The sequence below is a fragment of the Squalius cephalus genome (assembly GCF_949319135.1).
Source record: "Squalius cephalus genome assembly, chromosome: 24".
Taxonomy (NCBI): Eukaryota; Metazoa; Chordata; class Actinopteri; order Cypriniformes; family Leuciscidae; genus Squalius; species Squalius cephalus.
Window position 1 is genome coordinate 6,499,313 of NC_137145.1, and position 20,875 is coordinate 6,520,187.

Below are 20,875 nucleotides of genomic sequence, written 5' to 3' on the forward strand. Positions count from 1 at the left end.
ATTTTTAAGTCACATTGGTAGGCCTATCTTTTTTAAAATTAGTTAAATGCCATTTTGGCCACTTTCATAGACCTAGATGCCTTATTGAAATTAATAAAGATTAAAACGGTGCTGTGAAGTATCAATACAATCATGTATTTCCACAACTCACAATTTTAAAAACTGTTTTATGGAGTAGGCTACTGAATATATATATATATATTTTAGCTGATCAATCGCTGTATTACGTTAACCATTTAGTCTACTGAATGCACTCATCTCTCAGTCACTCAGTTTTTATTTCTGTCAAAAATGAAACAAAGGTGCTACCCTGACTAACTATTGAGTGGCTAGATTGAGGCCGGATTAATAAACGTATTAAACAGACACTGTATTTAAGCATAATAAAGTTTTTCAACAGTAATTGTTCATGTATATTATAAATAGCGGTTTTATTGGTGTACTAAAAAGTATAGACTTTACGCAGTCGCTGTAGCCTACATTTTACAGACGTTCTTAAAGCGGAAACATTCAGCGTTATGCGCGTTTCCCCCCGCTACAGTGGACATGTAGCCTACCATTGGGTCACAGAGGGTGTGAAAAAGGTTCACAAAAACAAAATTATTGCTGATTTGTGCAAGAAACAACCAAAAATGTGGGAATAATTATGATTCGTGAATCTGATTAAGCCTACACAGCACAAGAAGAGGAACGAATTCATCATCCTTCTGTTTGCCTCCAACTGCCCCACAGGTGCGTGAACGAGGATTATTTGCATGTTTTAATAATGCATATCTTCTTCCCTTCGAGGGAAAGCCGTTTGCATTCAACTCACTGTGAACACACATAAAACTGAATTTAATCTCATTACATTTTGTGGACTATAACGTCTCCCTGTTCATGATTTATGCACGGTCTCATTTGAGCCTCTTCCTGGACGTCGGTCAGCGAGAAGCTTGAACCATTTTCTTCGTGAATAAAAGTCAATTAAAAGAGCCATTTAAAAACAATAGAAACGATTTATTTTTGACGTATCAAGCAAAAAGATGTAAAATGCACTTAAATGCGATTCAGTTAAGGCTATATTATGTCATAGCCTACTCTGTAGTGTGCTGCTGGTGCATCATGGGACATGTTATTGAATATCAACTTCCATCTCTGAATAGGTCCAATAAACAAAATTAAAATAGTATAAAATACATAGTAAATATTTATGATTGGAGTTCAACAAATATATGCTACTAAAACATCAAAGTATGTTTATAAAAAATGTATGGAAAATATAAAAGTGCATATGAAAACTAGAACATTCACAGGAAATAAAACAATAAATGCATATGCAATTGCAGTGCACATTCACATTTCGATTCCCCGACATTAATAACAACCTTAAAAACAGAGTAACAGATTCAGTAAAATATGTGTAGGCTATTTAGAAACATTTACCTCAAGTTAATTGCTATTAGCTCTCAGAGGAAACAGTACTGAATAAGTGCTTCTTTTGTACAAAATCTGAAAAAGTTGTCACTTTCACTCGTCAATATTTCTCAGCATAGATGTATTCTGTCAGTTTCTATATAGACATACTGTATAGCTAAAAGACTTGGCTACAAAAAAGCTACTGAAGATTTCCATATTACTGGCCAGAAAAAAAAAAAGAAACAGTTGAAAAATCAAAGTAGATCGTCACAAAACAAACAATTAATAATCAGCAAAAAGGTAAATGTAAAAGGTATCATATACAAAAATATCAAACAAATATTTTAGCCAACAGAGTCTAACAGGGATTATGTATTTTTGTAGGCCATATTCTGGAAACGAGTTGCATTTTAGCACCTCCAGTTCCATCGTCCCAAAGTCAATGGTTTTTTTGAATGGGTTGTTGGTTAAATGCCTGAAATAATGTCCGTGGTTAACACAAGCTTAAGATATTTTTCAGATTTCCAGAATAGTTGGGACATTTTGTAAAATGCAATAATATCAAGAATCTGTGATTTGTTAATTCTCTTGAACCTTGATTTAACTGACAAATGTACAAAGAAAATATTTCCAATGTTTGTTTTCACTGACCAACTTAAATTTATTTAATTGTTTAATTGTTGAAGTTTTGCAAGTGGAATATTTGCCCAATCTTGTCTGATACAAGACATCTGCTCAACAGTCTGTGGTCGTCATTGTCCGATTCTCCTGTTCATGATGGATCATACATTTTCAATAAGAAAGAGATTTGGACTGGAGGCAGGCATCAGGCACATCCCTTCTATGGTGCAGAGTGTCTAGAAACCACTCAGTTTTAGCATGTGCAGAATGAGGCCTGACATTGTCTTGGTTCCCAGGAAAGATGTCATCTTGATGGCAGTTTATGTCTCCGACAAGGAGGCATATATTTGGATTGTACAGTGTTACCTTCACACAAATGCAAGTCACCCATACCGCTTGCACTGATGCACCCCAATACCATGACAGATGTTTGCTTTTGCACCTGTCGCAGATGAAGGTCTGGATAGTCCCTTTCGTCTTTGGGACTGAGAACTCGATGTCTGTTTTTCCCAAAAACAAGCTGAAACATGGACTCATCAGACCAAAGCACACATTTCTACTGTTTTAGACCATCTGAGATGAGCTTGGGCCCAGAGAACTCGCCGGCATCTCCGCATAGAACTTATGTATAGCTTTCTCCTTGCGTAACAGAGATTCCAGTTGCATTTCTTGATGCAGTGTCAGACTGTGTTCAGTGAAAACGGTTTTCCTAAGTACTTCTGAGCACATTCTCTCATGATATTTGGCACAAAGTGGTGAGCCATGACCCATCTTTGCTTGCAATGCATGATACCCTCACCTATTACCAATTCACCAATTTATTGTGGACTGATTCAAAAGAGTTGGATAATCTAATTTGGATAATCCTTTCACTTTTATTTTGCCTCTGTCCCAACTTTTTTGTAGTGTGTTGCAGCCATCATATCAAAATTTGTTTATATTTACAAAATCAAATTATGTTGTTCAGTGGAAACATGGAATACTTTTCTTTGTACATTTGTCAGTTAAAAAAAGGTTCAAGTGAATTAACAAATCATAGATTGTAAATTGTATTGCATTTTACAAAATGTCCCAACTTTAGTCCAAGGTCACAGAGATTATTTTCTGTAAAGATTGTCATGATGAACAGAATGGGTAAGAATCCTAATTTTGTTTGGTCACAGAGATTATTTTCTGCAATAATCCAAAAGCCAATGGAAAAATCCTATTGGGTTTATTTCGAGGGAACCAGTGTGATGTGACCTATATTAAATAGTTGACTCTTGTTTGAACGTATCCCAGTGTGGTTTCTGAGATATTGCCCTAGTGATCAACTTCCTCCATGTGACAACTAGCCCCAGTCTCCCCAATCCATACAAGACATATTCACATGCACCCAAATCTTACAGTAATTATCTTTTGTAAGAGTCCAACAAAAGTGGACACGGACGGAAACAACGTACACCAGTGGACAATCACCCCGCGTTTGAATTTATGGTGTGTACAGGGCGTCGCTGAAAGGGAGCGCTGACCCTTTGCTTCCTCCCGAACCTGATGAATCACCACATCTCTAACAGCTGACGGCACAAACAGAGGCAGGGTCAGTATCCCGCCGACCTGCCGTGCTTCCTGGCGTCAGATACGGCACTGATGCACTGTCCTTCTTTCGATATGCCATTGACCACATTGAAAAGGTATGGGTAGTTCCCCATCTCGTGTCCTAGCGCCTTCATTGCCTTTTTAAGGGACTGAAAAGAAAAGTACAATATGTTACTACTTATTGTATACTAAATCACTTTTGATTACTTGTTACAAAACCAATCAGTGACTGGGGGCGTTTCCAGAGGAAGTAAGAGCAATTACAATCAGTACGTCTACACTAACAACATGCGATTATGGGAGTGTGATTCATGGTGACATCCAAGGCTTGACATTAACTTTTTTGCTCACCAGTATTCTCACTGGCCACAATTGTGACATCGCTACCATGGAGATAAACTGCCATAGAGATATTTTTTGGCAGCCGGTATATTAGGCTGCTGTCACTTTAAGACCTGACGCATGGATCCATTATACTGTTACACATGTGTTTTCTTCCTCAACTGTTTACGTTAAAACACAACTGACTGTGTGTAAGTGAATACTGAATACTGAGTTACTGACATTACTGAATGAATACTGAGTACTGACATTATTGTGTGTGTATTTGACTGTTTAAGCGTAATAAGAAGCGAAATTAACAAAATTTTGTACTGAGAGGCGGCTTTATGTGCGCGCACTTTGGGTGTGAGCACAATATCTGCAGGAATATGTAAAATTATGCGCAATATGCTCAATCCCACGCCGAAATTCAAGCCAACACCAACAATATTTACTCAGAGCAAATGAAACGAGTGAGTGAGGGGAGGCAGATAACGCGCTGTCAGAGAGAAGAAAGAGAAAAAAGCTTAGCTGGTATCATGTATCTATTCTGCGGAAAATGAGTATTGGAAGCGTTTCAGATATTTCAGTATCAAAATATCGACATTGCACTTAGTTTATTATTTCAGGTGCCTTTTTTTAAAGACTACAATTGAAAAACGTTTATATTATATATATAAAAAAATCAACTTACTGTTACTGTCAAGCCCTGGTGACATCATAATGTAAGAGCGGAAATTATAAATTCCAAAGAACTTACTTCGTTGTATCCTTTCTCAAAGTTGATTTTATTACTGGCGTCCACAAATACTATTTTAGCAGCGATAGAGTCGTTAAGGTTCATCCCAAACCACAAGTGGTTCATAATGGACTGAAAGAGAAAGAGAACGAGGGGATGTTCAGGTTATTGACAGGTTATTTTCAACAGGATATCTCTGCACTGCATCTATGGCATGCTGTCGACCACCAAAGACAATCGTTTTAATGCAGCCAATTTTATAGCTCAAGTTAGCCTACGTTTTTTAGTGTTTTAACAAAAATATGATTTTAAAAGTGATGTGCACCTCTGACTTTTTTCTATGTGGAAGGATATTTAATGAAAAGAGGCAAAGCAAATTATTATTTTGAATTTCTTTTACACAGCAATACCATGGACATCCAATAATAAAAAAGAGAAAACAGACATTAAATAGTTGGTTAAAAGGTTTTCATACAAATTTCAATAAGACAATAAGATAAATTAGGTTCTAGCAGGATTTCTGTACTGCATCTGCAGCATAGTATCGACTTCCACAATAATTTTAATGCATCCCTTAGCGTATATTTGAAATGTTATTGACTGTTAATGCATGACAATTTTATTACTCAAGTAACATTTTTACTGGAGGAAGTTTGACTAACTCACCAGGGCCATGGCTGTGGTGATCATACTTCCTCCTGATCCACCAATCACCAGAGTCTTCTGTTGGGACACGGACTGCAGGATGGTAGGAGCCATTGAGGAGGGAGGCTGTTCGCCTGGAGAGAGAGAAAAAAGACAATATGGTGACACGAAATCTAAAGCAAAATGTAAGAAGATATAGTTGGTGAAGGATCTTCACCTGATGAGATGTTATCCGTTCGGCCGCAGAAGTCAGCAAGCTCGTTGTTGAGGATGATACCCGTTTTAGGAGAGTAAACAGCTGACCCAAACCTGAAGTAGAAAATATAGTAGATTTTATAAATAGAGGATTATTTATTACTTATATTATTCATAATATTTATTATTATGGAGATATAATATATAAAGGTAAGATTTGCAAATGCAAAGGTTTGTAAGATATGCTTTATTAAATGCTTTATTATGATTAAAAATACAGTAAAAATGATAATATTGTGAAATATTGCCTGTCTGGTTACCAACATTCTTCAAAATATCTTCTTTTGTGTTAAACAGAAGAAAGAAACTCATACAGGTTTGGAACATGAGGGTGAGAAAATGAAAATGAGTCTCAGTTTCCTCTGTGATTGTGTGCATTTTGTAAAACTTCATCAAGGTCTTCAGTTACATTGTGTAAATATTTCTTAGTAAATACTCAATTTAAGGGAAGATGGGAGTGTGACGCCATTTCTTTTACATATATGTTTATCCTATGTTTAGGGAAGTTGCGTTGTATTTTTCTTTTGATGTGCTTTATTTCTTTTAGGGAATTTAGATGAACTGTAAATGTGTCTCACATGTGGTTGATGGTGCTGGTGACCGACACAGCAGTGCCATCTGCTGCCATCACTGAAACATGTGTGGTGCCAATGCGGTCGACTGATGGGGTGATGTTGTAGTAAGAGGCGTCCTGCGTGCGGTCATCAGTGATCCGAGCCCTGATACGCTGGATGAACTTCTCATCTGTGATGTACATCTGTGATGTGCCCTGCATTCACAGGGCACAAGAAAAACATGAATAAATCTCATACAGTATAATATTGTTCCAGTTAATTCAAAATGAATTCAGTTTAGTATGATGTTTATTTTGGAGTCGTTTTTCTTTTTATGCCAGATTTGGAATTGTTTATGTTATTAATTGAAATCAAATTCTTATCATACTTCCTTTGAATGCATGCTTCGTTAAACATTTTAAATCAATTTCAACCGTTAATTGCTTGCATTTGTGTGGCCTTCAAAAGAAACAACATCCGGCCTTTCATAGTATTTACTCAACCCTACACAGACGTCCAGTGATATTATGCTCACTACAGCCAAAAATAGCAAATATAACTGCAGAACCTCTGATGTTGTGTCATTTTTTAATGAATGTTCCAGACAGAAAAGCATGTTATGTTGACTATAATATGAGCCAAGGCACCACAATATTAATGAAGCAAGAGCCATACATTGGAGTTGAAGAGGGGGTCTTTGAGGTTACGCTTCTGTCCATTTGCAAACTTAACCGCCTCTAGGAAGCGATGCAAAGTCAAGGTTTTCTGGTCTCCGTGGTTGGAGGCTGGAGAGAGCCCAAACTCTGAGGAAAACAAAGGGATGCTGAATATTTATAGGTGACAGCTGCTTAAGAACGGTTGGCATCGAAGCCATGGTGAATTTTTTGTCGTCTAGTACTAGACCCACCATGCATTAATTTCAGGATAAAGCTGAGTATCGCTCCCCCTGCTGGTGGAGGAGGGAAGTGCATCTTATAGTCTCCTATTTGGACTGTCCACGCATCACTCTCTCTGACCTCAAAAGTGCTCAGATCTTCTAACGATAATGTTCCATCTGTAAAAAACAAAAGTTAACTGTAAACAAGCACACCTGCCCAAAAAAAAAAAAAAAAAAAAAAGACTGTATTTCGGAAACACTACATCTGTTATGATTACAGCGACTGCAGTTTGTATACAAACAATACTTACTTCTCGCTTGTACATCCTGTATTAAATCCTTGGCGATTTTTCCAGTGTAAAAGGCATTGGCTCCTTCTTTGGCAATAGTTTCCATGGTTTCTGCAAGCCGGGGGAACTTAAGAATATCCCCTTGGCCAAAAAGTGTCTTGTTCTTGTGGCAGAACAGTTCACTAGAGAACATACAGTATACAAAGAAATGAGTTACTAAAATCAGACAGAAAACAACTCCAGAACTAAATGAAACAAACATGCTCATATGCATTTCCTCAGGTAATAAACCAACCAGTTGAAACAAAATGTGATTAAACCTGCCAAGAACATGTCTGGGTCCCATTTCACCCCAAAATAATATTATATACATAAATGCTCAAAGGTTTGGGGTCTGTGAGATGTGTTTTTGAAAAGTCTCTTATGCTCACTTAGGTTGCATTTATTTAATAATATTTTTACATTTTAAAATAACAGCATTATTATATTATATTTTAAAATGAAATTTGTGATAATCGATGGAGATATGCTTCAGTCTATCTGTCCATGTGTGGAAAATGACTATGTTTATCTATTTCTTAGCCAATCAGAATCATTCAACCTGAAGTAATGGCATAGCTTAGACCTTGATGAAGGGTATAATTGCTGTGATTTTTGTGAATGTAAAACAGGGCGACCTACGAACTCTTTGTGAGTTCTTGAAGCGGACTTCTGCCTGATGAAACTGAAAACTATCTTCAGTAAAAAGGTATTTAATAGAAAACTGGCAAGAGAATCTGCTTTCAGAAAATATCTCTTTACACAATAATGTATTATATTTCCTGTGGTTTGCCTGAGGCTAAGTCATAACCTACTTCTTTGACATTGATCACTTGGAATGTTCTTCAAGGTTCATCATACTTGTGCCTTTAAATAAACTATTGCATTGAGATGTCAGTCATAACAAACAGAATTGAACATTATAGAGTGTTGGAGAAGATGCAGTACCAGAGTCCAGAGCTGTAAATTAGCAGTTCACTATAATTCATCTGCTTAATCATTTGCAAGAATTTAATGAGGTAGACTGGCATGGGGAATCCCTCTCGTGCAAGCTTGATGGAGGGCTCGAACAGTTTGGCCCAGGGAAGCTTTCCATACAACTGATGAGCCCGTTCATAGCCACGGATTTCTCCTGGTACGCCTATCCAGTGACTTCCTGAGAGGTGCATGGACAAATAAAATATAAAATAGTCAGGAATTTTAAACTACATTTCAAAAATCAGAGTCAGTATTTAAGGACGCGTTAAATCAAAAGTTACAGTAAAGATATTTCAATCATTACAACTCTCTGAATAGTTTTATCATGTTATTGAATGTGGCGTATTAATGTATTTGGTCTTGGTGGACTAGATCTGCTGCTGCTGTTGATTAATTGCTGCTGCTGAGCAAGTATAAACTTGCTGCTGATAACATACACATAGACACGCTGCTGTGAGCACGTAAGATCTGCTGCTACATGCATTAATCCTGTAGCAGATCTAGGCAGGTGGAGCTGGGGGAGGTGGAGGGTTTCAGAGGAACTCTGATAGCAGGACTAGCTTACAGCAAACACTGAACCAGACTAATGTTGAGAAAGCAATCTCATTGGCTGTAGGATCAGCAGAGGCCAATCAGCTTGTGTCATAAGTAATGAATGAATGCAGATTGCATGTAATGGACTGCTCAGCCTGCACCCTCTAGAGTTTCATGACTGAACCATTTATAATGTAACAAAGAGATTTTTGAACTTTCTAATCATCAAAGTCCAAATTATCATCAAAAATATCATGGTTTAAAACAAAAAGCGCAACTGTTTTTAACATTGACAATAACAAGAAATGTTTCTTGAGCAGCAAATCATCATATTAGAATGATTTCTAAAGCATCATGCGACACTGATGACTGGAGTAATGATGCTGAAAGGAATAAATTACATTTTAAAACAGACTCAAATAGAAAACAGTTATTTTTATTATAATAATAAATAAAAACAGCCTTGGTGAGCATAAGAGTCTTCTTTCAAAAACATTAACCTATCCCAAACTTTTAAATGGTAGTATACAGTATGTGACCCTTAAAAAAAAAAACACACACACACACATTTAAACTTGATTCATTAAACTCTTTCTGGAAACCTAAACGATGCATGTCCAAGCAAAATTTGCTGCCACAGTTCAAAGAAGTTTTGCGTAGGTGTCAGGGTGTTGCTTAACTATTAGTTACCAAAGTTTAATATTAGGCTTAGGCATCTATTTCACCAACTCAAAATGTGTCTTTCCTTATTGCTCACACTTAAAGACTTACTGTTAGTGAAACTGGTCTGAAACTACTGCCAAATCAGATTATTTCCAGCTTTAATTTCAGTGTAGTTTCGTTCTTTTACATCAATGCCTTTGGGAAATAAACTAATCTCTTTTTTTGGAACGAAATTACAGAAATACAATAATAAAAAGAGTTGCACTATGCATGAACGAGTGTGTGAACATTTAGACAACTACACATTATTCGTCAACAATAGAATCTAACTTGTGAGTAATTCTGGGTAAATATATTAGTCACTATAATCAGTTTATCAGGTATTTTAGTTGTTCAGGAAGTGCACTTAAGAAAATGAAACAAGCAAAACAAGTCCACTTATGTACACAATTCTCTCCAAGACAAAATTCCCCTCATCCGCACACAATGTCCCATTGAACTTTTTTTACATCTTCAACATACTCATCTGTTATTTTACACAAGATAAGATCTAATACAACAGGGAAAAAAATACAACTGGCATGTTTATGAAACCCAAAAATTCCATATAAAGTTATGTCATCGGTTAATAATACCACCTAAAATGTCCTTCTTCCGTGAATCATAAATGGATAAGTCAGGCAGAATATCTGAGCTTGGATGGAAAGTTGATAGCGATTTATACAGCCAAACTCCAAAAAAGCACCATTGTCTTTAATGGAAGAAAGAAAATAATGTGGCTTTGGAATAACATTAGATTGAATACATGATGTATATAATGAGTAAATTATGGGTGAACTTTCCCTTAAGACATTTCACTTCCTGTCTAAATGAAAGGCTAATGTGGGATGCTTTACCCTGCTTCCATGTAGTAGAGCTTTACCTGTTTCAAATGTAGGTATTTTCGAACACTTATTCAGCAAATCCGCTCTGACATTTTTTGGGACCGTTTCTCTTGAGCTGATGATTTTCACTTTGCCTTGAAAAAAAACAGAGGAGTGCTTAAACTGGTGGGTTTATGCATATTTTATTTTCAAAATGGTAGTATCAAGCCTTGTTATTTACACCATGTGTACTTTTCTTTGTCTCTCTTAAGAACACTTTTTAACTAACAGGTCAGCCCTGCTGGAAAATCCAGAGTTATCTGGTCTTTAATAAATGTTAGCACAAAACATTTTTTTTCCTTAAAAAATGTTTTAGTTGGATGGTCGTCTAAAGTTTTTCAAATGTTGCCGAGAACATTCAAAAGTAACATTCCCATAATGGTTGCAAAATGATAAAATGGAATGTTCTCTCAATGTTCAAAAAAAAAAAACTTTTTTAAAATGTTTAAATAACTGGACGTTTTGAACCTAATGGGAATGTTAGCAAAACGTTCTTAGAACATATTTTGGTTACACTTTATTTCGATGCTTCACTTTATACTTTTTATTAACTATAAGTAACTTTGCAACTACATGTCAACTAACTCTCAGTCGAGTATTAGTAAACACTAGAAGATTGGTAGTTGACTGTTAGGTTAGGGTTAGCTGTTAGGGTTTGAGAAAGTAGAATAAGTTGACATGTATTGTTGCAAAGTTACTTATAGTCAGTAGAATGTCTGTTGGGGAAGCATCAAAATAAAGTGTTAGCACATATTAAAGCAACACTATGAAACTTTTCCTCTGCGGTCCCCCTACAGGTTGGAAGCGGAATTGTCCATTACCGCTGTCGTAAATCATTTAGCCTACGGCAGCCTACTGTCGGATGCACACGCCCACTGTTTATCCAGCACCGGCTTTGGAATGAACGATGTCCACAGACAAGGTAGAGTATGATGCATGATCTTATGAAAGTATGATGTATTGCGACATCAGAACGAAGAAAAACTAAATAATGACTATTGTGACGCTTGCCGTATAGCAAGTCAAATTTGTAGTTTTCTTATGTCTCATTAGAACTACAGAAACGCGACCCGATCTGGCAATCTTACATAGTGTGGTAATAGCAGATAAAGGACCGCAAAGTGGAGGCGTAAGTGCCTTTCACCCTGTTACGACTTGATGAACCACTGAAACTATTTTGGAAACATTATTTTAAGGTAAAAAATGTTACATAGTGTTGCTTTAAGACAGTTTACTAATACTCTAATGAGAGTTGGTTGACATGTACAGAAGTTGCAACGTTACTTATAGTTAGTCCAGCGTCTAAAGTGGACCATCGAAATAAAGTGTTACCAATGTTTTTGTTAGCTGGGAAATGGGCTCAAAACACCATACACAAGTCTAGACCAAAACATAATTCCTGCTGGATTATGCTGGATTTTTCAACAGAAAGTCTAGCTTTCCACTGAACTCATCAGCCATACCGATGATGTTTTATGACTCCTTATGATGCAATTTTTACAGCAAAGGCCAAAACAAACATAACTATAATACTCCAATTTACTTGACAGTGCTTTTCACAATACATAACCAAGGAGATACCTGTTTTGTCCATGATGGTAAAGATGGCCCCTCCACCCAAACCCATGCTCTGTGGGTTGACCAGTCCAGTGCAGAGCAGCGCTGCGATGGCTGCGTCCACCGCTGAGCCCCCCTGATGCAGCATTTCCCTGTGAACACAAGACATGTCTCATCATCACTTTAGCATAGGTTTACAATCTGTTTTCATCCCAAAATAACAAGAAAACAATTAAAAATGATATTTTGCATTAAAAAATGTTTACGTTTATATTCAATTTAAGATGTGCTGACTTTATTTTCATGACAATCTTTACATATTTTTTATGTAACTATAACTATATAACTTTTTAACTATATATGTAAACCATATATTTTTTTATTTGGAGGTTAAATAGGAGTCGGTTATGTCTCAGTCGGTTATGTATTAAGTGAACATAAACAGTTGAGAAAGAAATCAGATGTGTATCATATTGGATCCGTGCATTAGCCTAATACAGTAAATACTGCTGCATATGTCATTTATTATTGTTAATCGAACAACAAAACACACCTTTAAAAGGTACACTGTGTAGTTTTTTAAATATTTTATAACCTAAAATCAATGTTTTTATTCATAAATATGTCCTCATTGGTGTAAAATGACCTCTGCCAATGATCTGACTTATCCTCGGAAGCGAATAATTTCTTATCTTTATTTACATTGGACGGGTAAGTCCAAGGAGCCTTCCATGTCGTTCCGCCATTTTGAAAAACTATAATAGCGGAGAGGGACAAAAAGCACTAGCCTACCTCAACCACTGATCTATATAATGCAGGGGGGCAATCATTCTGAAAAAAACTGAAGCTTCCCCGGGCGCCGCCATTGATTAGCAGACCATCACCTGCTGTTAGCACGCCATTGACTCCCATTCATTTTGGCGTCACTTTGACAGCGAATAACTTTACATCTGAGGCGTTTTAAGACTCCATTTTTCCATTATTTATTTCTAAAGAAACACAAAAATGTATAAAAGGCTCCATTACCTTGTATCTTACGTTATGGCCCCGTAGAAGCAGTTTTTGTAAAAATAGGCTAACGATTGCGTCATAACCACGCGAATCTCTGTCGCACAGTAGAGAAATTACCGTATGGACAGGAAGAGAAGCTCTGGACAGAAGGAGGCAAAATGACAAAATAATTAATCAGAATACTTAGCAAAAGTTGCTCCTGCTCCTAGCTCATGGACACCTCCTACTCACACTCTCCGTCTCTGCAAGTTTCGGAAGGGAATGATTCAGATTTCTCTTGGCACAGCTACTAGAAGACAGACGGGTTGCTCACGTCACATCTACGTCGTCAAGCTCAGTTTGAGTCTGCGCAGTACGCTCAGCCATCAGGAAGTGAGTGCTTCTAATTGACTTCACTTTTCTCCGTTGAATCCAATGGGGTCGCTGTGTCCATTTCTTTTACTGTCTATAATATAATGACCTCAACGCGTTTGCACAACGCGTTTTCGTTCAGAGCCAGCGTCACGTGACTGAAACCAGCTGAAACGGACAAGGAGATCAGAGGCGCTTGTCACTGCCCCGGCAAATTTGAAAGGCTGCATTGCGTGGTACTTCATAATACAGGATCATACTTATGTCGAAAAAAAGCAAAGAATTGAATTTAAAAGGAATCGTGACCGGCGAATTCAAAAAACGAGGGTAAATATCGGGATAGCTTTTCCCAGGTGGAAAGAGCTAATGAAGGAGAAAGACTTTGAAGATGCCTGCTTTCTTCTCGACAGGTACGATGTTACGATCTAAATTACAAACTTTTTTCATTGCTTGGTTGTGTAATTCATTATATAGGCATCATAACAGTAGAACATGTATAGTTAAACTCGATGAAGTGCTATTGGAAGACATGTTGTCATAGCTTCTTGGTACATAATGGCTACCGTAGTTGCAACACGCATTTGAAAAATCGCTAGAGAGCACTATTCGTTTGAATGCAAAATACAATGGGAAAAATTTCTACACAGTGTACCTTTAACAAAGCAAAGTTATTTTCATAAACGAAAACTAAGACTAAAACTATTGGTCAAAAAACATTTTCGTAAACTGAAATAAAATAGAAATTTCAACATAAATGAAAAACTAAACTAAAACTAAAACTAACAACAGTTACTGAAAAACTAACTGAAACAAAATAATAATTAGCAAAAATAAATAATCTAAGCTCTCATGCTGTACCGGAAAATCTCTTTTTTCCATTCCACTGCCTACTTTATTTTTCAATGCATAGTTTCAATGTATGACCGTTGCGCTCGAGTCTCGCGTCTTTTGCAGCATCGCGTGCACGACTCGACGCTCTAAAACGCGGCACTCAAATTAAAATAAGTTCAACTTTTAAAAGTTCCGTTCCTTCTTTTTTTCCGTTTTTCAAAGCAAAACCGCTTTCTGTGTGAACTAGCCCTAAGCAGAAATGGCCAAATAACTATTTCCATCATGTCTAGATGATAATCTTATGCAAATACAGCTGTAAGATAACCATCTCATGTGAAACTACCCAAGATATAGGCCTACCACACATATTAGACTAGATACCACACTGAGCAGAACACGGAAAAAAACAAATAGCATGTCTATAGCCCAGAAGTAGAAGTACATTTGTCAGAGTAGAAGTATAGCCTACTAAATGTCTGGTCTGAATAGAACATTTGAATATGAGTATAATTATGAGTATATGATTTTAAACGATGCAATAGACAAAAAAGCATAAATGGATCAATACAAGAATAATGTTTGAAAGGATTAGCCTAGAAATAACCTTAAAGAATAATCATAATAATCATACGCCTATCTTTTTCATTTTCTTATACACCATGTTTAACAAGATTTAATTTTTAATATGAATGAGTATGAATGAATCATTTTTTACTTTTTAGTTGCATTTGTTTGGTTCTTTGTTCATCCTCAAACAATTATTTTATTTTTATTATTAAGAGGTTTTCACAAGAGTTAACTGTAAACTGCAAACATTAAACTTTGCTGAAATGAAATGTCTTTAACTGGAAGTGTTTTGTTAACTCTGTTAAACTACTAAAACTGAAACTGAAACTAAATATATAAAAACTAAATAGAAATGTGTTCACAAAATGTTTGTTTTTTTGCTGATCCCAAAATATTATTCGATTTGTGACTCAAAAAACGTAATATGATCCGAACCGTGAGTTTTTAGTGATCCGTTGCACCACATTTTTGTTTTTTACACAAAACACTGCTAATCAAGTTAAAGGTAACCTAAAATAAGCTTTAAAGTTAAACCAGGGTAAATGTAATATTTGCAACTGCATTCAAGTGAAGAAAAAAACAACAACATCAAAGGCACAGTATGTAAGCTTCACCGCTAGAGGTCGCTTATTCAAAACAATAACAAATGATGCAATGATGTCATCTTCACCTCCACAGCCAATGGAAAGCAATCCGACAGGACTCCAACGTAACTCCGACAGGACTCAGATTGGACGTTTTTATCATGCTTATAAGCCGCAGTCAGCCGCTGCCGCTCCTTTTGTTTTGTTGTTTATGTTTTTTTTTACTATTAAAGTTACGTTTAATGCCCGCCTCCTTCTTCCCTGAACTTTGTTACAGTAATGTTTGATCACTTAAATTCACATTACTTTATTTCATTCTAATGAAACAGCTGCAAATACTGAATTTCGACTTATACAGGTCACTTTGACGAAGTAAAATTGTGGGGTAATGCTGAGGTATTGATGGGGTAGAGCTGTTTTACTTAGTGAGAAAAAATACATACATTGTTAGCTTGGTGGCTGGCATGAGACACTTATTGCACACTTATTACACTTATTGTAAAGCTGAATGACTTGTGTTGCTATAGTAAATGGCATGCAATTAATTTGAAAATATACTGTATGATGGAGAAAATGCTGTATTTGTAAAATGCTGAAATTGAGGGTAACACCGAAATGACGTCATTGACAGGCGACGCAATGACGAGGGACATTACACTGTTTAAATGGCTGATTTCTCTGAAAATTCAGGATTTAAACATTGTGGGAAACATTTGGGATAATGTACATAAGGCAACAAAATTTAATCCAATTTTTTTTTTTTTTAATCCAAAAATCTTATATATTGTTACTTTAAAAACTCAATGCTTCAGGGAATATGACACATTCACAAGCACATTTCCTGCAGATACTGTATATTACCGTTCCTTTATGTGTTCATGTTATGAAAAATGAGAATCTTGAGGCAAGTCTGAGCCAGAGAAGAAGTGATACCCGAGAGCTCAATGAACCTTGAGAGTTCCAGCCTTCACATACACACACCAAAAACATGTGCACAATCTGGCAGAATTCAGAAAATCCTTTTTTTTCTAAACGAGTGTTAGCACTCTCTTGTGTTTTAAGCACATATATGGGTCAAACTGGTTGTGTCTCTGCATGCAGCAGTGACTTGTAAGAATAATAGGGCAATACGCCACAAAGGATGATCTCCGATGTCTGATTTCACAAGATTGACCCGATTAAAGGAAATGTGAGATCTTTCAGAGGCAATGATGATGATGATGATGAAAAAAAAAAAAAAAATCAAACATCTGAAACATAAGAGCACTTCTTGTAAGAGTACCGGTCTTTATATCACGTATGACTTTGACCATCAATCACATAATGATGCATCACTCATATTCACGATAATGAATAGTCCTTGAAAGCATATTATCAGATTGACATGGTATGTACATGAAGTCAACAATTCTGTCAAGATGAAAACTATTCAGTGTTTGCCGTTAAATGTGAGGGTAGATATTAAAGATTAGATCAGTTACAGTGTAAAGCTGTAATGTTATCCAGCTACTATTACAACACAAAAGTCGAGAAAGGGAATTTTCTTTTTAATATTTCAACTGTCTGTCCTAGACAGGAAAGGGAACAAATGGAGATCAAATTTCACTCCTACAAGTTCTCGCTCCAAGCTTGTTATGGTCTGAACAAGCAGCGCCTCTACCATCTCCGCTCCTCAAATCTCCAACTGATCTGCATCGCAACTTTCAAGGATACAAACCTCTTCCACAAGAAAAAAAAAAAAAAAACTCCTTATTTTTCCTCATTATACCTCTGCTCTAGCTTGTTTCCTAATATATTTTTTTAACATCTTTTTTTTTTTTAATTCTTATCTGTTTAGAATCTGTTTTTTGGTTTTTTTGCAGTATTTTGCAGTACTATTTATTATTTACACATGCACATCATTATTTTATTTTTAAATTCATATGTCGTCGTAATCTTTAATCCAAATATCTTCCCCACCCACTTGCAGCGACTTCTCTTCTCTGATGATGCGTTTACTGGCTCGAGTGCGGGACAACCTGTCACTTACAAGACATCACAGCAATCACAATGATCCCAGCATCCTAACAATTTCCAAAATCAAGTCCCACCCTGATGTTTGTCTTGTTCGAGAAGCCGTTTGACTTGGATATACATCATAGGGAAGAAAATACTATTGCAACATATATATTTCTTCTTACATTAGTTACAGGACAACATATAGATCTATAAACAATAATAATTAACATACATTAGATACATACACACACACACACACACACACACACACACACACACACACACACACACACACACACACACACACACACACACACACATATACACACACACACACACACACACACAACATAAAACAATCAATAAAGTTGAAGAAATAATACTTGAATCCAACCAGCAGCAGAATTTTTTGAAAGTTCTTAAATCAAGTAACATAGCACTTTACACAATACAGATTGTCTTAAAGTAGCTTTACAGTTATAAACAGACAAATAACGATTCAATGATGCAAACAGAATTCAATTCTGTTGTAAAGCAGTTCTAAAAAACACAATAGTAAACAGTCATTGTTCAGTTGAAATAAGTTCAGTGTTAATTCAGTTCGGTTATGTGTAAAGTTAATCAATTATGTAATGAGTTAAATTCAGTTATAAAACAGCTCTGGAGAAAACAGTGATGTCATCATCCAGCTCAGTTCAATTCTCATCCAATAGTGTCAGTGCAGTCAACCTAATAATATTGGCGAATACTAAGTGTACCCCAGCTAAGCAAGACAAAAGACGACAGTGGCAAGGAACTCCATCAGAATAGAGAAGAAAAAAAACAAAAAAACAAGGCTCAGTCAAAAATTAGATTCATTTGAGACTTGAAATTGTAAAATGTAGCAACTGTTTAAGAAAATAGGTAAATAAAAAGAGTATAATGAAACATCTACATATATTTTTCTGACTCATGGGCCATTGAACATATTGGCAAAGCAAGTAAAAAACCTTGGCAGGGTCCAAATGAGCCAGCAAAATGTATTTACTTGAGCCCTGCAGGGGTTGAACACACAATACATAGCTTTCACTCAGACATCAAAGACTGCCTGCTTGCCTTATGTAATCTGCATAATAATTGTGCCAGACACAGAAAAAACCTCAGTCCCTTTTATTTGAGGCAAGTGAGACACAAACTATTAGATAGCGATGTGTCAGACTGAAGTGACTGGGTAACGGCTGTGAAGACACAATTTTCTTTACTTCTTTCACAGTCAGATGTTGTCTTGTTTGACAAAATGTGTGAATTCGAGTTCCAAGCGTCACATGCCATTAATCCAAAAGAAGACAAATGCCTCCTCAACACAGGATTTGCCTGGCAACTGTAACTAACTCCTCTCTGTATCCTTTTAGAGTAGGTTAAAGCGTGACCCCAGATGAAATACCAAAGTCAAGTTCTTTGAAATGCAGTCATAAAATACTTCACACATCGAAACAAGGAAACACAATGTACGTTTGGCACAAAATGCAGGAAACGTGGACGGAGGACAGAAAATGAGGCAATATAGGGCATTGTGCAGCTGGTTGATCCAGTTTTGACTGGCAGGAGTTTGGTCTGTTTGTCAGTTTGATCAGTGCTCAGGAAAAAAGAAACATCTTGGACATGGTTTCTTACATCATCAATCAGGGTTTAAGTGGTTGCAGAAATATTTCTAACAGACAGCATCCGAGATCAACTGACAAGATCGCATTTACACAATTGTCTGAACAGACCCATTCTAATTCAAATATAGAATAAAGGTGGTCAATTTTTCAATTACATATTTATATATATGTATTATGTATAATACATATGTATTATATGTATTATGTTAAAGTGCATTTAAGATGCAGATGTTAGTGCAGTCAGTGCTTATAGGCTATATTAGGTCTTCTATCTATCTATCTATCTATCTATCTATCTATCTATCTATCTATCTATCTATCTATATATATATAGAAGATATGTTCTAGTTGTGAAGGAGGTAAATGGTATTGATTGTAAATGTATGCATATATAGTAGCCTAGCTATATAAGGTATTTAAATCAAACTGTTTGGTCCAAGTATCTAAACTCAAGTGTGTGTGCAACCACAAGTAGACTTGCAAGATTGCATTATCTAATCTCTTAAACTGATTATCTCTCTTGCATTGTTCATGTGGATCACTGTTTGAAATACTTACAGCATGGTTTCCTATTAACAACATTTAGAACAAAGGGAAAGGTGTCAACAGCATATTATAGCTTATCTTTCTACCTGACTTGCACTGGAGCTGTACTGTATTTAAGCGAGTCAATTATGTATTATTAAAATATTTTCAATGCTGAAAGGTTCAGAACTCATAAACATCATATGTCTTACCTTCCGATATTGGAGCACATGAGAGAGTCCGCAGCAACAGCAGCGTTTGTGAAGGCGCATTTCTGACTCTGTTTGATTGCTAAAATTATGCAAATGCAGATAATTGCAACAGAGCACACTAAAGCGAGTATGCACAGGCAGCAGCGTCTCGGCTGAGATTTGGCCATAGTTCGAGCAGCGCGTGATCAGCAGGTAGAATGAAGCGCTCGCGCTGCTCACTCACTTTACTTTCACTGCTGGGGGCGGAGAAGTCTCGCGACTTTGCAAATCAGAAGGCTGTTCAAGTTTATAAACTTACTTGAGAGATTACAGTAACTGTATTGTGAGATGTGAGAGAAGAACACGATTACATTCGGAGGAATCAAAATTAAAACAAGCCAGTAGAGACGTGAGTTGCATACCGTGATTGCCGCTGCACCTTGCGGCTATAAAACCTTGATAACCAAAATACGGGTGTAAAAAAAAAACACGTTCAATAAATGTTCACATTTATTATTTAATAATTCAGATAACAAAAAACAATTCTCCCGCCAACTAATATTGTTCTTTGGTGGTTGCCAAATGTGGCGAATGTGCGGTCACTTACGTGTGCATTTAGCCTATCGTTGTTTACGACTTCAGACGCGTTTGTCCATTTAATTTTGAATCAGAACTAGGCTACACATTTTATTAGGCTACATATACAGGTGCTGGTCATAAAATTAGAATATCATCAAAAAGTTGCTTCATTTTCCAGCAGGATTTGCACCTGCCCACACTGCCAAAAGAACCAAAACCTGGTTCAATGACCATGGGACTGTGTAATTAGGCTACTGTGTGATTTCATGTAATATTCTAATTTTCTGAGATTTTGATTTTGTGGTTTTCATAAGCTGTAAGCCATAATCATCAAAATTATAACAAATAAAGGCTTGAGATATCTCACTTTGCATGTAATGAGTCTATATAATATACAAGTTTCACTTTTTTAACGGAATTACTGAAATAAATCAACTTTTTGATGATATTCTAATTTTATGACCAGCACCTGTATAGTAGGCTGTATTAGATAGCCTACTTAAAACTCAAATTTAGTTGTAAACAGCAGTATACAGGAGACCGGAGCTGACGTCTAAAAATGTATAGCCTATATAGCCTATAGGCCTTTTGAGTTCTGCCTGCCTTTTTGAACAAATATCTTT

General features: G+C 36.3%; 1 protein-coding gene across 1 annotated transcript; it reads right to left on the bottom strand.

Moving 5' to 3' along the window:
• Positions 1–978: 978 nt before the first annotated feature.
• ggt5b (gamma-glutamyltransferase 5b) lies at positions 979–19,977 on the bottom strand. The gene is made up of 12 exons (XM_079861758.1): positions 19,695–19,977; positions 11,997–12,124; positions 10,415–10,510; positions 8,266–8,473; positions 7,300–7,460; positions 7,019–7,165; positions 6,787–6,914; positions 6,136–6,326; positions 5,520–5,611; positions 5,324–5,436; positions 4,679–4,789; positions 979–3,746 (listed from the first exon to the last, which is right to left on the bottom strand). Exons 1-12 carry the CDS (start codon positions 19,859–19,861, stop codon positions 3,600–3,602), a joined length of 1,689 nt encoding a protein of 562 aa, XP_079717884.1. The 5' UTR covers positions 19,862–19,977; the 3' UTR covers positions 979–3,599.
• Positions 19,978–20,875: the final 898 nt, after the last annotated feature.